General features: G+C 34.1%; 2 protein-coding genes across 2 annotated transcripts; both read left to right on the forward strand.

The window, feature by feature from the left end:
- Window positions 1–5,034: 5,034 nt before the first annotated feature.
- On the forward strand, window positions 5,035–7,731 carry LOTGIDRAFT_152696 (hypothetical protein; the record flags this gene model as incomplete). The annotated part of the gene is made up of 7 exons (XM_009053217.1): window positions 5,035–5,047; window positions 5,307–5,337; window positions 5,742–5,775; window positions 5,915–6,071; window positions 6,378–6,491; window positions 7,315–7,533; window positions 7,703–7,731. The coding sequence occupies 7 exons, from the start codon at window positions 5,035–5,037 to the stop codon at window positions 7,729–7,731; spliced, it is 597 nt and encodes a 198-aa protein (XP_009051465.1).
- Window positions 7,732–12,395: 4,664 nt separating this feature from the next.
- Window positions 12,396–13,315, forward strand: LOTGIDRAFT_59711 (hypothetical protein; the record flags this gene model as incomplete). The annotated part of the gene is made up of 3 exons (XM_009053084.1): window positions 12,396–12,473; window positions 13,018–13,147; window positions 13,266–13,315. Coding segments are annotated over 3 exons (258 nt in total), but the record flags the coding sequence as incomplete, so codon positions are not given.
- Between the last annotated feature and the right edge of the window lie 4,929 nt (window positions 13,316–18,244).

Below are 18,244 nucleotides of genomic sequence, written 5' to 3' on the forward strand. Positions count from 1 at the left end.
CATAATTCCTTCACAGTCGATAGGGAATTAAAAAGTAATTTAATCACACAGCTTCTATGCTGAGTCATACAACGGCAATTACCCATTTTATATTACCACAATAACTCGTTTTGAAAATGAATGGAGGAATGTGTGTAATGTAACTGGTAACCTTTCAAGGAACTGGTCCAAATCTAACCACCGGATCAGTTCTCTGAACGATAACTCGATAAAAAGTGAGTCGAGCTAAACGAAATTAGTCAAAAAGGAGATAATGTCAATCTAAGCAAACAGTGTCAACAAAAACAAAATATTTAAAACTTTAACAATTTTATCAGACATTGCTTAAAGAGTTATAGTACAAACGAATCTTTTGCAAATGGGGCCAAGTCAAAACAGAGCCAACTTAACATACAAACGGACTCAAAATATCGACTTTGTTTAGTGTATCGGACAACCTATGAAAGATCGTCAATCGAGGGATCATTTTCAATCCATGCATTGTCAACCACACAACCACCAAAGTCAAATCAGATATTCATTATATCAGAAAACATTGTCACGTGAATTCTAATAGCAAGTAATCCGAAATCTAAAATGGAAATGGCAGTACAGGAAAACATTTTCAGTCAAAGTAAGGCAATGTCGTAAACAATATCATCAGTTTAGCAATAATACCAATGAGTAATTCAAATTTTCGAATATTTAACCACCTGTATACAAAGTCTCGTCCGATTCAGATATGTCAGAACATGGAATTTTAACATAATTTCCGAGGCAGCTGTCTTGATGATGGATTTAGTATTCAGAACAGCTGTCGACAACATGAGAAAAACTTGACTGGAACATGACTGTTCGAAAGGTTGAATGCTCAACCTGAAATTTTACCTGTCAAATTATTCAAATCAATAGAAAAAAAACCTGTACAAAATTAAAAAAGAATTTTTCGCTAAAGTGTAGTAAAATCATTAAATTTCACATGAATATTTTTAAAGTTTGAATTTTTAAAATGTTAGTTTGTTATTACAAAACTGTACTACTCATTAAACAGTCAGCACTAATTTGTGAACATCTGTACAGAAAATTATATTTCTTTTATCTTATTGCCCTATTGTTTATTCTCCAAGATTGACTGGAAATGTTTACTCCAGTACACCGAAATTCAAATTTTGCCAATTATGAAGAGACATAATTTTAGGCATGCCCTATCCACATGTCAGTCTAAGACATAAAATTGCTCATTTTTCAACCCTCTGAGAAAATCGTCTTTGAATATACTGAGCTATCACGGCTTCCCTATTACTCTGTAATTCTAATTAAAAGCACAATATGTTTACTTAATAGACATTTGATAAATAAAATTTCAATGGCAGATTACTTTAGATCGAATTTGATTGTAATTTGCGAATCAGTCTTAAATCTGAAGCAGGTCTATTTGGTGTGTTCCCCCTCGATGAAATAAATACAAATTTGACACCAGACAAATCTGACTGAAATCGATCTTGCCTAATCTGCATATTGATCCGACTCTTATAGATGTCATTTATCTTCTCATAGACTACAGTCCGTCTTTATTAAACAAAACTGATACAGATCAGGGATTGATATTTTAAAATTCCAGTCACCCAGTCCACCCACAGACACAACCGTAAGTTTGCAGACGATTAGAACACAATATTCGTGTTATTTCTTTTTGCAGATTTTGACCAACAGTATATCCAACATTTTGGTAAATACATAGGATACACCTATAGGTCATCTTCGCAATGTCAAGCTATAACGAACATCTTCTTATGCCTTGACTGCAATAGCCACTATTTTTATATCACGAAATTCAGTGATTTGATTGGATTGTACGCCAGCGAATACAGCCAATCGAAGCTCTTGACAGAAATACAATAAACATTATGGCTTTGTGTCACAGACTATATTGCAATGACTCTGAGTGTACAATCTCATCAAATCGAGTCATTTACAAACTTACTAGAGAGATGACCTTTGCAGTCATGTTATAAGACCAAGTTTGCAGTAGCTTGACAATGTAAAGATGTCCTTTGATCTGTACTCTGAAGACATACTAGTGAACTGAAACGAACGAAACAATACCAAAATCTCAAAATGACCCTGGTGAAGAAAAAGATTCTTTCGGCGTGTAGGACAGTTGCTCACCAGACAGTACCTCATCGGACACTGCTTATCTGGTTATTTGGGGCTTCTTTTCTTAAAAAAGAGTCGTCCAGAGTCCAGAGTCCAGAGTCCCTACCTTCATACATCATATATCAATATGTTAAAGGAATACCACCTCTAAAAATGGATATATATACATTTTTGGCCAATAAGAGCATATTATTTTTATCAGGGGATGTACCTGGTGTTATAACTAACAACAGAATCTCTTTATCTGACTATAAATCCATTAAGCAAATTATTGAAAAACGCTTTAAAAAAATAAGCGTTTTTCAATGATAATCTGCATTTTATGGACAATTAGGCTACTTAGTTTTATTAACTTATCGGTATATAGAGGGATTCTGTTGTATAATAAGTAAGTCCACTGATGAACAAGGACTCATTTTGACTAAGTTTAAAAATTAAAATAGTTTGTCAACGAAAGAGATAGTATACCTTTAACAACATCTGTATCATCTTCAAATATATACTATCAATACAGGTGCTATATTTGTTATTATATTATTCACTATTGATTTTTGAATAATTATATTTTCTGATTGTATGTATATTTAAGTTCAATCGTTGACCTGTATAACGTTTATTGCTGTATATTTAATCGTGTATTTTTCCATTATTGCTTTTATATTCATAGTTCAAACTGTCGAGTAAATAACGTTATCAAGCTAAAGACTGGCCAATATTCTATTTAGATTATGGTCAATTTCTTACTATTAAAGTGGCTTCTTCAGAAGGCACGAGCAGTTTTCATCTATAGGGATAATTAATCTTATATAATATGAACTACAAATTTCCGATCAAAAAGGTGTTTCGAAATGAGGATTCGGTCCAGTACTATAATGTATTAATTCCCACTAGTCACTCTTGGACTACGAGAACGAATTTCCATTTTAACATATCAACCTTAACATTCGTGAACATTGCTTTAACCCTGTGCCAGTTCCTTTTGTTGGTTAGTAACTTGTTACCTTTCAACCACCCTAATCTCTATATACTGATACTATATAATAAAGTTTTACTGACGCACTTAAATTTGTCAACAAAAGGATTGATATGCATGCAGTAAAGCCTATATAACAATCGCCAACATTGAGAACTATAGCTTATGCTTAAAGAAGCTTGGAAATAAACTGTTTTTGGACTAACACTCGAATTTAGTAAACTAATCAATAGATATCCAATGGTTTAGTTAGAACTGAGAATGGTCTTTATAATCTAATAGCTTAAAATAAAACGTCTAGATATTTATACCAAAAACCACTCTGGTCAGAAATCGCCATTAAAACTAGCAGCAGAAATAGACGTTACATTCGTATTTTGGAAAAGGTTTGCTCATCGATCGATTCCCTTTAAATCAAACTACTTACGTTTGACTGGTATCACTAGTCCTACAACTCTCTATATAATCATTATCATATAATATTCCTGTTTTTATCGTCTAGTCTCTGGCATAATTCATAAACAACACGTAACATAAACAAACCTAGTTGAACCATTCCTCTATAACATCAACACCCTGCTTAATTTAACAAATGAATCACCATCTTTAGGATATTTAGCACAGTCGACGTCTGTATAAGTATATTAATGTTATTGTATGCCTGTGTTTACTAGCAGATCTAGGTCTAATACGTCATCGATATTATGAGGCAGTAAAATACAGAACGCCTCGCATTCTTATTCTAATGAATGGAAGGAAGGAAAAAGCCAATAACCCATATCGTCGGCATCGCTAGCGAATTGTGATTACTACAGAAGTGTTGCCTAGCAACGCTAGTTAGTTTTTCTTCTTCTATCTCTCATCCGTATTGTACTATCATGGTGAAGAAGCTATACAGTTAATTGAATTTTAAACAACGTTTATTTCATAATCAAATATACAAGTATACACAGGCCTATTGCTGCATTATTACATGCGTATTGTACTGGCTTAGTGAATAAACCATAATGGTTAATTCAATTTTAAATATGAAATTTAATTTATACTCAAATACATGTATACAATTATATAATACAGAATTGCTACTGTATTGTTCCATGCGTATTGTTAGTCCGAAAATTTATTCAGCAAATTTATATAGTTTTGTGTTACATGAGGTCATTTTTGGTTTTATCATTTGAAAGAGAGGTAGAGGGTTGCGGTGGAGCTTAGGACCTTAGCTTTCATGGTTTATGAATTTATATATATTAATTACCGCAAATTACTCTCAGTACTCTTTTGCAAAATAAAAATAATTGGTAGGATTATATTAAAAATGGAGAAAAGTGTAGACAGTAGACCAAATTCAGTAGCCCGCAATCTAAAATTTTCACATAATTTGTCATGCGTGAATTCATTGGAAGCGATTAACAGAAAGTGTCAATTTCGTCAATTAGGTCAATTCTAACTTTAAAACAGCTTCAACAATGGGGTGTCAATTAATAGAAGTGCTAAAAGCTGGTGTATATGTCATAATCTCAATAAAGCGTAATTAAAATTAAATTTAAGTTACCGGTATAATCCGCTGTGACTTTCTTTAATCAATTCAGCCGTCGTCGGGCTATATTAGAAATGTCGCCCTGTAGAATTTATTTAACAATTACTTAGAAGCATGCGTGGACATATTGGACATAAACAAAAATCGCCTTCACATATACATTCTTAAGTTTAATTTCTAGAGTAATTAGAGCAAGTTTCAGTGAATTAAACCAACCGTTTAAAATCGATTTTGTCTTTGTCAGCAAGTCGGTTTTGTCCGTGACTTATACTACAAGTTGATAATCGAGATCAAAGTCGGCAAGTGCTCGTCACGTGATCAAGACGCCATAAAGAAATACCAAAACGAGGATTTGGCCTATTTAATTTTAATATCAGAGGATAACACGATGGCGGATCAACGTAAGTATAACAAATTTTGTAATAAATTGATTCTTTTACCGCAAAATTTTATGTCTTATTGGATGCATCAAAGGTGTGGCATGTAAAGAGTTGATTTACAAGATGGAAAAGCTGTTTAGATGGTTTTCCAAGTTATATTTCGTAAAACACGTTGTACGGAAATAGCATGGGTCGCCATTTTGTCTTTGTTTTCCCTAAACTAACCATTTATCGTCGGCTTAGTCTCAAAATTTGAATTTTGTTCAATTTGTCTTTTCAGAATACGGAGGTTATGGTGCCACATCGGCGGGGTAAGAATTTATTTTAAATATTTTATTGTGATCTGTATTAGTCATTACTGGCCACTTGCACATGTCGAAATTAATATACAGTAAAAAAATAGGGGGGGGGGGGAGAGGATGTTACAGTAATAATCATGGGCATGATGCCATTTCACTTTTACTTGATTTCATGACCCGTTTCAGATCTAGTTAAGCTTTTCAAGATATGGTATCTAAAGTATCAATATCACGTCTAATTTTCCTACTCAACTCCAACACAATTACTTGCTGAGTAGGCTCTGTCTGACCATTAAATGCTGTTTTTTCTTTTTTTTTTAGCCTACGACTAACTGGTAGTAGATCTACTATGGCCTAGTCATCAATTGACCACTTAAACTGATCTAAACTTGAACATGTAACATTTTTATTTACAGGTATGGTGGAGCAGATCAAGGCTATGGCCAGCAGGTAATTTAGTTTTTCTCAACAATTTAGTACCCTATTCATTCACTATATTCACTGCTTTGCTTCAAATAAATATTACAAAAGATATCTAATTTAAATATGGTATTCACATTTTGTTGAAATGGAATTATATGTTTGACAGGCCTATGGTCAACAACAACAACCACCACAACAACAACAACCACAGCAGCAACAAGGATATGGTGGATATGATCCTAATGCTTATGGACAAGGTGGTGCCACATCTGGACAACAATCTGGTTATGATCAACAAAGTTATGGTCAACAAGCACAATCTGGTAAGTCTGTATGATAAGGTCATGCATATATAAATGTTACCTTCCTAGTTATTCAAGAATGCACACATGGCTTTCCAACCCTGCATTTTATTAAATATCATCACAACAGAATAATCAACCTTTTCTTAGACTTTTTGATGTGGGTGATACTGACAATTTTCAACATCATTATGTGTACAAAAAGTATATTTGCAGTGCTTCAAATTATAGATCAGTACCATAATTATAATTATTTAGAATGTGTAACATTTCAATTTATTAAAATTTTGGGGATCATTATTCTGACTGTTTTTGGGTTTCTCATAGGTCAAGGTTATGGACAGTACAATCAGGGTGGTTATGGACAACAAAATCAATCAGGCAATTCTGGAGGGTACGGTGCACAAGGACAACAAGGGCAAGGTGGTTATGGCCAGCAAGGTAATTCTCACTCTTTTCTCATTCCCTTTGCAATTCCTAAATTATTTCTGTTTAACTATTATTTAATTATGGATCATGCATGGATTATTATTTTTTGATATTAGTTGTTACATATTTTATGAATTTGTATTTTCTTTTCTGTTTTTATGAAAGGGAGCCGCGGTGGCTCAGTGAGTTAGACGCTTGCTCGCTAACTTGAAGGTCCAGGGTTCAATCCCGGCATAGGTCGAGATAATACCTTCGGATTTTTCAACCCGGTTTCCCCCTTTCAGTGATGCAGGTAAGAGGGGCTGACATGGAAAGTGTCTAGTCATTCGGATGGGACAATAAACCGAGGCCCCGTGTGCTACAGGCTGTGCACGTTAAAGATCCCTCGACAGTTGGAAATCGAAAAGGAGCATCCTAATGCCGCTGTCCTGGCAAAATTTCCCTCATCGCACCCTGCATGGCGTTGCCCGTCTTCATTAGCCCACATGGTGCAGAAAAGTAGGAAGTAAAACTCCATTCATTTCATTTCATTTCTGTTTTTATGAAAGACTTACAAACTGATATTTAATTATATGACCAAACTGATAAAAAATTATATCAGTTCTCATGTTATTATGGGGAAACTTCCTCTGAGTTTGGTTTAGATCATGTAATACATTTTACAATGTCTATGTTAAAATCCGACATGAAAATACACAACTTTTTTCTGATTAGTGCAAACTGCTGTATTTAAAATGACATAGTATAATAAGATTTGATAGATCCATAATGTTGTAAATGAAGTCAATGGAGTACCAGGTGGTTTTCTTAATTGGGTATGATTTCCTATTTACAGGAGGTTATGGACAAGCTGGATCAGCAGGAGGTTATGGACAGCAGCAACAGCAAGCAGGTTATGGTGGTGCTGATCAATCAGGAGGTTATGGTGGAGGTAACCAAAGTGGTGGTTATGGAGGTGGTAATCAGTCTGGTGGCTATGGAGGTGGTAACCAGGGTGGTTATGGTGGTAATCAAGGTGGTAATGAATATGGCAGTGGAGGAGGTGGTTATGGAGGTACTTACGCATTTTCTTTCTTTTTCTGAGTGCATTATTAACAAATAGTTTTGATTGCCTAAAACATGGATTTCATTCTCATTTGACTAAAATTGAAAAGTAATTAAAAATTTTAGGTTCTTTGTTCTCAGAATAATTTTGGTTTAATGTATCTTGGGTTTTGTTTCAGGACGAAGTGGAGGAGGAGGCTATGGGTAAGAATCAAATTTTTATATCTTCAAACTTTCTACAAAATCATTCTTCCATAAAACCATTGAACATAGGTGAAGGGTGCGATATCTGTCCTATTTCTTGTGCCATTAAATCAAGATTGTCCATGGGTCAAAAACTTGCATCCTCCACTCTATTTTATAAGCATGATAAGATTTTGCACTACCCAATACCGTTTTTTTCATGAGTTTGAAAAATGCCAAAATATTTTAAATATTTATTTGATATCCACATGGTTCAAACAAATGTTAAGACCCTCTTATTGAATTTATTTGTCAGTAAATTTTGAACAAAATTACAAATGTGAGTTATGGAAGGATGATATTGTACTGTACTTATTTTCAGAATAGATAAGGTATGACCTCCGATATTAAATATAGCAAGCATGAGTTAATATTTAAGACTCATCATGGATTATATTATGTACTGAACAATGGGACCAATTATTAGTGTGTTTGCAGTGTTATACACTGCAGGGCCTCAGGAGAGATAACGGTCAGCAGGTGTCAATGGCCCTAAAAAAATAAAATTGTTCTGGTCTAAAATTTACACCAAATGACTAAAATAAAGTAATACCAACTGGTAACATGGCTGTATTTGAAAGATAATTCCTTTGCATATATATATTACTGAGTTTAAGTTCCCAGACAGTACCTATGCTTTTGAATATGATTTATGAGAAATATGAGACGTGATTCTCAACACAAGGTAGACCAATTCCAATTGTTTCCTTGGGTTTTATTGCCTTGACAGCCATATGTCATCTTTATAATCATGTTATTTTCTTAATGATTTATTGTGTCAACAGAAAAGGTTTTATTGTTAAAACTGCCATTGAATCAACATATACTTGAGGGTGATATATATTAAGATATTAAATTATATATGGTTTATTAAGAACAAATACATATATGGGCCTCACTGGACACAAAAAGGATGAGTAATAACTAAAACAATGCATAAAGGTATTGTGTGTAACTGGATAAAATGTTAAATAATTAAAGACATGTAACTATATGAAACCTACCTATCTATGCACAGTGTTTAGATCAAAAAGATCGATTGTCTAAGTATTTCACAGTTTATCTGTTGAGTGTGATAAGTTATATCTTGATATTAAAGAATTAAACCTTTAGAACTTTTTTAACATAGATAAATTTCAGTAATTCCAAGGCATTAGTGAGCATCAGTTAGACTTCGAGAAAAAAAAAAAAAAAATTATTTCCTGCAACATTATCAATGATTCATAAATACACAAGATTTGAAGTTATATTGAAAATTAAATTAAAAATATATTGAGACTCAAATATGGATTCTACAGATTCACTATCTTGCCTCTAACACGTCTATGAACAACTTTTTCCATTTTGTCTACATATTGAAGAACTTAAGCTGGCTATGGTCCACCATAGTGGAAAAAACAGTCATTCTTCCTAGCTTTAAAATCCATTAAATTTGAGCTCCACTACAAAGTGTCCTAAGCCAGACATGTTATACTCAGTCAATTGGAACACCTGATGCTAGTCTGTATCTGTATTCTGATCTCTACATCCCTTTTTTCTACTTAAACCTATTTGTATATTAAAATTTTTAAGTGATTTCTATTAGGTGTCAAAATTGAATTAAATCTAATGTGGTTAAATAATTAAAAAGCTATGGAAATTTTTTTTTAACTGATGATACAGGGTTAATCCCAATTCTAATAAAAAGGAGATTGAGGATGTCTCAGCCAAATAAATCTTGTTAGCTGGTTAAGTAACTGGTTATAATGGTTTGAAACATGATCAAAATAGTCTGCGCATGGTGGTTGGTAACATTTAATTGTTTGCTAGTAATCATTCTCATAGAGGAGGTTCTTGTCTCCTGGTGTTAGTGAATATGAGTATTAATTTATAGTTGTTACATTAATGGGAAAAATAACTAAAAACAGATCCTTGTCCAGTGAGATTCCCAGGGTATATTTTGGTTCAAATCCAAAATTTGGTACTAGATGAGATAATTTACAATATAAGGTTTCAAATGTGGCTCTGAGAATCAAGCTTATACTAGCTAATAGGCTATTTATTACAATGTAAATCTTATTGGATGCAAATAAATATATTGTTAGATCTTGACTTAGATCTATATTAAATATGGGTACTAACTTCCATGTTGAAGCTAATTATATTGGAAAACCATGATAATGGAATAAACTAACTAATGAGTGATGATGAAAGCCAATAAGTGATGATGGAACGTAAAGAAAACCAATGATTGATGGCAGTACCATAACCAAACTACTGACTGATGTTGGAGCCTAAACAAATCAATAACTGATGAGAATCGAAACTGAACCAATGAATGATGGCGAAACCTTAACCAAACTACTGACTGATGGTGAAACCTAAATGAACCTATGAATGATGGCGGAACCATAATCAAACTACTGACTGTTAAAGCCTTAACTGAACCAATAACACTATGATGGAGCCTAAACCAAACCAATGAATGACGGTGAAACCTTGACCGAATCAGTGCCTGATCGTGGAGCCTTAACCAATCCAATAACTGATGATGGAACCTAAACCAAACCAATTACTGATGGCAGATCTGTAACCAAACTAGTGACTGATGGTGGAGTATAAACTTATCCAATGACTGATCGAGAAACAAAACCAATTATTGATGGTAAAACCTTAAACTAAGTTAATGACTGATTGAGAACCTGATTGAACCTAAACTAAACCAGGTGATGAGGTCACCTAAATCAAATTGTCTAAAACAAACTTATGGCTGATGTCAGCTTAAACAAATCAAATGGCTTAAACCAAACTGTCAGCAAAACCCAAACAAATTTCTGATGATGAATCGAATGAATTACTGATGGAACTAAGAAATTTAAAGCTGACATATGCTAAAAATTTATGATCCCACACTGATATTTATATAGTCAGATAGCAATCTGAATATGCGTCATAGCTTGGGCCTTTTGAGGATTAATCTACTATGTACTTCATGCTATATTCTGACTATCTGTTGACCATTTATTTTTGTGTTTATTCACTTTGTTTATGAACACCAAGTATTACCATGTGTTCAACTTATGTTGGTGACAATTTGGACGTAGTACTCACTTTTTGTGATTTTGCTGATATTCAATATAGGACTTCTGTGTACCATATTGTCAATAATGATATATATGTGAATTCTAATCATAATCCTACCAAAAATTTGAAATTGTTGACTATCTTATTCAATTGACAGTAGCAGCAACCATTTGACTATAAATTATTTTCGTTTTAAAGCATGGTATTTGGTAACATTTTAATTATTATTTGTTTTGATTATTTCTCTGTCAAACTGAGGTTGGTGATTTGCTTAGATTTCTCAGAGCCACTAGGTTAAACAAAATCTAAAGGGTATAGATACACTGTGAAAAATCTTGGTTTCAAAAACACAAAATATTCTGGGGTTGGGAAGTAATGTTGGTACTCAACTGTTTATGAATGAAATATGAAGCTGAATTATTAACTGAAGTTTTTTATGATACAGAGGTGGCCGAGGTGGTGGCGGCTACAACAAGGGTTTTAGTAGTGGTAAGTCCCGGTCAGTGGTTCCTACCACCGGTTTCATTCATTTTGTATTTTGTGTTTTTGATGTTCAAATGGGGAAACTTACAAAAAGGGAAGAGCATAAAGGTTCTGTGTTCTAAGCATAAAGTGTAAAAAAAGTAAATCAAACAAAGGTGTATAATGGTATGAAATGCTTGATTCATTAATGTCTTACGAGTTATCTGTGTAAAAAAAATAAAAAAAATGCCAAGACCGTTCCGTCTCAACTTGTGTGAAGCACTAAGGAATGGAACTTAAACTAATTTCCGAGAATAAGGTTGTGCTGTTGATGGTAAAGTATATGTTAAGCTGCTGTGTGGGTGTCAGTACATGTCCCACAAAAACATCCAATTGTGTATACAAAATATGTAAAATGTTGAGGGGTTAATCTAGTGTCTGAACATTCATAATGTGTTATTGCTCTTCCCTGGGTTAATTACAAGATTATCAATACATTCAGAGTGTAATATGGTCATACATTATTCTATGCTTGTCTTTGAAGTTGTGTTGTATCTTAGTAAGGGTTTGATACTATAAATAGAAGTATAGTTGTATTATGTAGTATATCTGAGTGTACGTATCTATTACAGGTGGAGAAAGATCTGGTGGTGGAGGCGGTGGATATGGATGTAAGTACCTATTCTTTTCTGGTATAATCTTCATACATAATGGAAATAACACACAATCCAGGTTTACAGACACTTTGAATCTCATGCTCGACTTGAGACTAAAGGTCTAATATTTTAACTAAGCCTTCAATCACATCTAAAGGTTTAGAAACGGCTTGAAGGCTTTGTTGAAATATTATAGCCTCTTAAAGAAATTCAACTGAAGTCGAGTAGTGATTCAAAATGAACATGCAACCGGGTTTCCCACCGTCAGTGTTGTAGACTGGAAAAGTATTTATATTTTTTGATGGGACACAATGCCACATGAGCTAGGTGCTATAAGAGTAGCTGTTTCTCAGTATTCATTACCTGTTGTTGCCGGATTTTTATTTAATAACTTACCATTTCAAAATTTGTTTTAGCTGATCGTCAAATGGAAATCCAACAAGACACTATCTTTGTTTCTGGTGCTGGAAATGATTTAAATGAACAGATGTTAGTTCAACATTTTGGTAGCATTGGAGTTATCAAGGTAAATATTTAAGACTATAGATTTAGTCTGAAGTCTTCTGCCTTGTCTGCAGTGGTATCTTCTGGGATTTAGACAACATTTGTGTCATCTGGGATTTAGTCAGCAATCATGTCATCTGAGATTTAGTCAGCAATCGATCATGATCTGGGATTTAGTCAGCAATCATGTCATCTGGGATTTAGTCAGCAATCATGTCATCTGGGATTTAGTCAGCAATCATGTCATCTGGGATTTAGTCAGCAATCATGTCATCTGGGATTTAGTCAGCAATCATGTCATCTGGGATTTAGACAGCAATCATGTCATCTGGGATTTAGACAGCAATCATGTCATCTGGGATTTAGTCAGCAATCATGTCATCTGGGATTTAGACAGCAATCATGTCATCTGGGATTTAGACAGCAATCATGTCATCTGGGATTTAGATTTAGTATCATCTCCTCTGCAGTAGTATTATCAAATATTTCATCTGTATTTGTTATGTGCTATTTGAATAGATTGTATCCTACCTAAGTATATTATGATAAATATTTATGCATTTTAGATGGATAAGAGAACAGATTCAGCTAAAGTATGGATCTATAAAGATAAATCTACTGGTGTACCTAAAGGTGAAGCTACAGTAACATTTGATGACCCTGCTACTGCCAAAGCTGCTATTGATTGGTTTAATGGTAAGTAAAATGATATTTGAAACTGTTTTCTCCTTAAATCATGTTATCTAGATGTCTTGTTCAAGCTTATCAGGTAGCATTTTAGTGTTGTTTCACTAATCCTGTGTATAAATTTCAGGTAAAGATTTCAATGGTAATACTATTAAAGTAGAATTAGCTCAGAGACAAGTATCACAGTTTGCTAATAGAGGACGAGGACGTGGTGGGGGAGGAGGAGGAGGAGGTAGAGGACGAGGTGGTGATAGAGGTGATCGTGGTGACAGAGATAGAGATGGTAGGTTTTATCATTTCAATTATATACTGCTATTGTTCACTCTGTGAGGCTTTTTTGCAAACCAGCATTTTTAAGACCATTTGACAGCTTGAAACATGTATATTTTTGCCACCATCTTAGCAAACTTTCCCTCATTACACACTGATGCCTGTCTACAAACATCTTAAAATGAAGATGAGCTCTTATTTATGTCTGTATTTATAAGTTAAATTGAGTCCGCTTATTTGATAATTTGTGCTATTTCAGGTGGTGGTGGAGGAGGTGCTCCAAGACAAGGTGATTGGGATTGTCCTAACGAGTGAGTATTCTAGTTTTCATCCCCGTCTGGGACCTTTTTCTGAAGGTTTCTTACAGTGACAAACAAATCAAAATGATTGTATATATTAGATATATAATTACATCTTTGTCTCTCTTAAAGATTATTTTTGTCATAATTTAAAACTATACTTTTATTTTCAGATCTTGTTCAAATAGAAACTTTGGATGGAGAACAAACTGTAATAAATGTGATGAACCTAAACCAGAAGGATTAGGTGGTGGAGGACGAGGTGGTCGTGGAGGTGGACGAGGAGGTGGATTCCGTGGAGGAGATAGAGGTGGTCGCGGAGGTGGATTTAGAGGTGATAGAGATAGAGATGGTGGACGAGGAGGAAGAGGTGGCGGTGGATTCCGTGGTGGTGATCGAGGTGGACGAGGAGGTGGATTCCGAGGTGGTGATCGAGGACGGTAGGTCTTCTAAAATCTTTTTGTTCCTATCTTTGTCGTTGTCTTTGGTCATTTGAAGCAAATCTGGGTCATTTTCAGAAGGAAATTTGTATACCGTATATTTCTGCATATAATGCGCTGTTTTTTTTACCCCAAAATGGGCCCCCTTACAGAAGGGGTGCACACTATACACAGTGAAATAATTTTTGAGTTTTTTCCCTTTGAAAATACCTTCATTGCCATCGTTTCGGGAGTTATTAATAATAGACTTTAATGTATTTTGTATTAATATAATTGAAATTAATATATTTGAAATTACTAAACTGAAATAGGTATATTAATGTGTTATTTTAACGCAATAATTTCCATAAAGAGACATGTTCTACAGTGGTTACAAAATATAATTTGATCAGAGTCAATGTAATTTTTAATAGGAAGAATAACGAATGTCATGCTGTCTGAAATTGTTATCAAGTATTGCATGAATTTGAATAGCTTACCAGATATACACGGTAAATGTTTAATTCAAGCACAGTATTTGAAATGGTCTTAATGGTGGAAAGCTCCAAATTGTTTTGAAAGTAAGAGACTTATACAAAGTTAAAAATGTTTGTTCTGTTTTTGTTTTTCAGTGGTGGTGGAGACCGTGGAAGAATGGACAGAAGACAAAAGCCGTATTAAATTCATTTTAGAATTTCACTTTTTCATCCATGATTTTTATTCTTTCACATTTTATACGGTCATTTTAAAATGCATTTTGTTGTCATCATGGAAGATGAAGTGCTTGTATTGTTATCATTTTGTCGTGTCATTAAGCCTGTCAATGTATATAGTAAATTATGTGTCTTATTGTTGGTAAATAAGAATAATTATACTCTAAAATCATAAAAATAAAATCCATTCAATACAATCTTGTCAAAATGAATTTAATATGCCTACATGAATGTGGACGTATAGTGCCGTCATCCCCTCTCAAAACTTACGAAAATTTATTTGTGAGCGCAATAGACTGACTGTTTTCATCTGATTTTATTGAAATTCAGATGGACGAGTTCTAACTTGACGATTTTTTGAAGAATTTTTTTTTAGCTATTGCCCTTGAAATTTAATGTGATCAGTTTGGGGAGCACACAGTCCTCTTCCTGGGGACAAACACATAAAAAAGTCAGTTTAAATTTTATAATATAACTCTTTTTAATAGTTTATCAATATTCCTCAAAATTCTTCGCATACGGAATCCAATATGACTTCATAAAGTGATATGGAGTATTCCAAAAATTCAATATAATGCAATCTACAACACAACACATAGTAAACAGCCAAAAAATACGTTCTAAAGAAAGAACGGCAGGGACTATTTACCACGAAAACTTCAGTAAAAACATCTGCCACGCATTATGAAGTATATACGTATTCTATACTACCTGTTATGCCATTTCGAAATATCTCCATTTATATACGCCCACATGAAATGGGGGATGTATATTGCCCTAGGTTCGTCCTCAATTGCTCGTAAACCCTCTACAAAACACAATTCTTGACGATTTTGACAAAACTTGGTGTGAGTGTTCGTAATCACCCAAGGATGAACCCCATTGAAAATCAGAAGAATCGAATTATTGCCCTTGTTTTTGAAAACTAAATATTTTTTTGATTCCTCTGATTTCAATTGGATTCATCTTTGGGTGAACCCTCACACCAAGTTTCATCAAAATCCATCGAGAATAATCAATATTATTCAGTATCGCCCCAAATGTTTCAAAAGAATTGTATGACTGATGGTCGAATATTTCATACTGGGAATTGCTACTGTACTGCCAAATATTTTTATTCAAAATCAAAGCTGCCAGTGGGCATATAATACCTTGCCTGGCAAGCTATCTTTAAATAAGGTAACGCACTGAAAATTGGAAATATATATGAACAGATATATCTGTGTAGAAATTCATTCGAATAGGTAACATTAGTCGCGTTCACACTAGCGTTTTACAGCGCAGTGCCCCCGTAAAAATAGATTGCCGGTCCCACAGAACACAACCGTTGACAGGACGCTGCATCGCAAGCCGTGATCTGTTAATCAGGCCTTCAAAGACTCGATTTTTGTCGGATTTTGTCACCCAAAAAGTGTATGAGTAAGGTTGAATATTCCACCTGCAATTGTTACCGTACTGCCAAATATTATCCGATCTTAGTAAAACTTGGTATACACATATTGATGAGATCTCGGTCACCTTGCAATTTGGAAATAATCAGATGAACGGTTTCGGAGTTATTTCCCTTGACTTAGTAAAAACGCGTTAAATTTGGCTTGCAGACACGATAGAGATGACAGTTTTTATACGCCCACATGAATATGTGGTCGTATATTGTCGTCGCCCCTGTCCGTCGGTCCGTCCGTTAACATTTTTTGTGAGCACTATAAAGACTACAGTTTTTATCTGATTTTGATAAAACTTGGTGTGATGCTTCAGATTGATAAGATCTCGGTCAAGTTCGAATTTGACATATTTTCGATGCACGGTTTTTGAGATATTGCCCTTGACTTAGAACGCCTTGAAATTTGTTAAAAATTGTTCGTGATCAGGATTGAAGCTACAGTTTTCATCCGACTCTGAAGAAACTTGGTGTGATCTTTGGAATTGATAAGATCTCGGACAAGTTCTAACTTGACGCATTTTCGATGAACGGTTTTTGACTTATTGCCCTTGACTTTGTTAAAACGTGTTGATATTTGTCAAAAATAGTTTGTGAGCAGGATTAACGCTACAGTTTTCAACCGATTCTGATGAAACTTGGTGTGATCATTGGAATTGATAAGATCTCGGACAAGTTCTAACGTGATGCATTTTTGATGAACTGTTTTCGAGTTATTGCCCTTGACTTTGTAAAGACGCGTCAAAATTTGTTCGTGAGCACTATAGAAGCTACAGTTTTCAACCGATTCTGATGAAACTTGGTGTGATCATTGAAATTGATAAGATCTCGGACAAGTTCTAACTTGACGCATTTTCGATGAAATGTTTTTGAGTTAATGCCATTAACTTACGAAAAACGCGTCAAATTTTGTTTGTGAGCACAATAGAAGCTACAGTTTTCAACCGATTCTGATGAAACTTGGTGTGATCATTGGAATGGATACGATCTCGGACAGGTTCTAACAAGAGATATTTTTGATGAACATTTTTTGAGTTATTGCCCTTGACTTTGTAAACACGCGTCAAAAGTTGTTTTTTGCTCTTGATTAGAGCTGTGTGATTTAATTGTTTGTTGTACTTGGGTTATTGATATTGATTTTAAAAAATTTTTGGAATTATTCAGCATAAATAATTTCTTCAATATGAGATCTCCCCTTTTGGTTTAGACTCGGGGTTATATTTATTGTTTAGTATTCAGTGTTAGTTAGTTAGGTTATTTGATGTAAATAAAGTGTTTGTTAATATTGTAAGCGTTAGTATTAATTGAAGGAAAGTGTCCGTATCCAGTCTCTTACAAACGACTATACAGTTTGTAAGAATAATCTACTTTGCAGTTTGCAAGTAGAACCCAACAAACAAGTATGCCAATAAGCAGCTTGTTTACATAAAGATGGGTTCCCTTATTTTCATTTATGAAAATGAAAATGCTAATACTTAGATGAATAGAAAGTAGAGGTGTTCTAATGACTTGGAAAAATACCAGTTTGTCTCACATGTTCATAATTAATTGATATTTAGCTAAATTAGAAGAGAATTACCAACAGAATTCGGATGGGTGACTGATCAAGAAAGGTCAAAAGTCTTTTTTGTTTATCCAGACTGTACAAACATGAACATTTATGATTGATTAAAACTTATGTTATCATATGCAATAAGAACATACTGATATGATTAAGAATAAATGATAATTCATTAGGAACACCAATTAATCAAATAGTTTGTTTAATTTTACACTAAAAACAAGGAAACCTATCTTTAAAGATATCAAGGAAAATTTGGACTACAAGAATTGAATCACATGAATTTTCGTATCATAAGTGGGAGCCGCGATGGCTCAGTGAGTTCGACGCTTGCTCACTAACGTCAAGGTCCAGGGTTCAATAAAGGCATAGGTCGGGATAATACCTTCGGATTTTTCAACCC

This window comes from Lottia gigantea, assembly GCF_000327385.1.
Source record: "Lottia gigantea unplaced genomic scaffold LOTGIsca_2, whole genome shotgun sequence".
Classification (NCBI taxonomy): domain Eukaryota; kingdom Metazoa; phylum Mollusca; class Gastropoda; family Lottiidae; genus Lottia; species Lottia gigantea.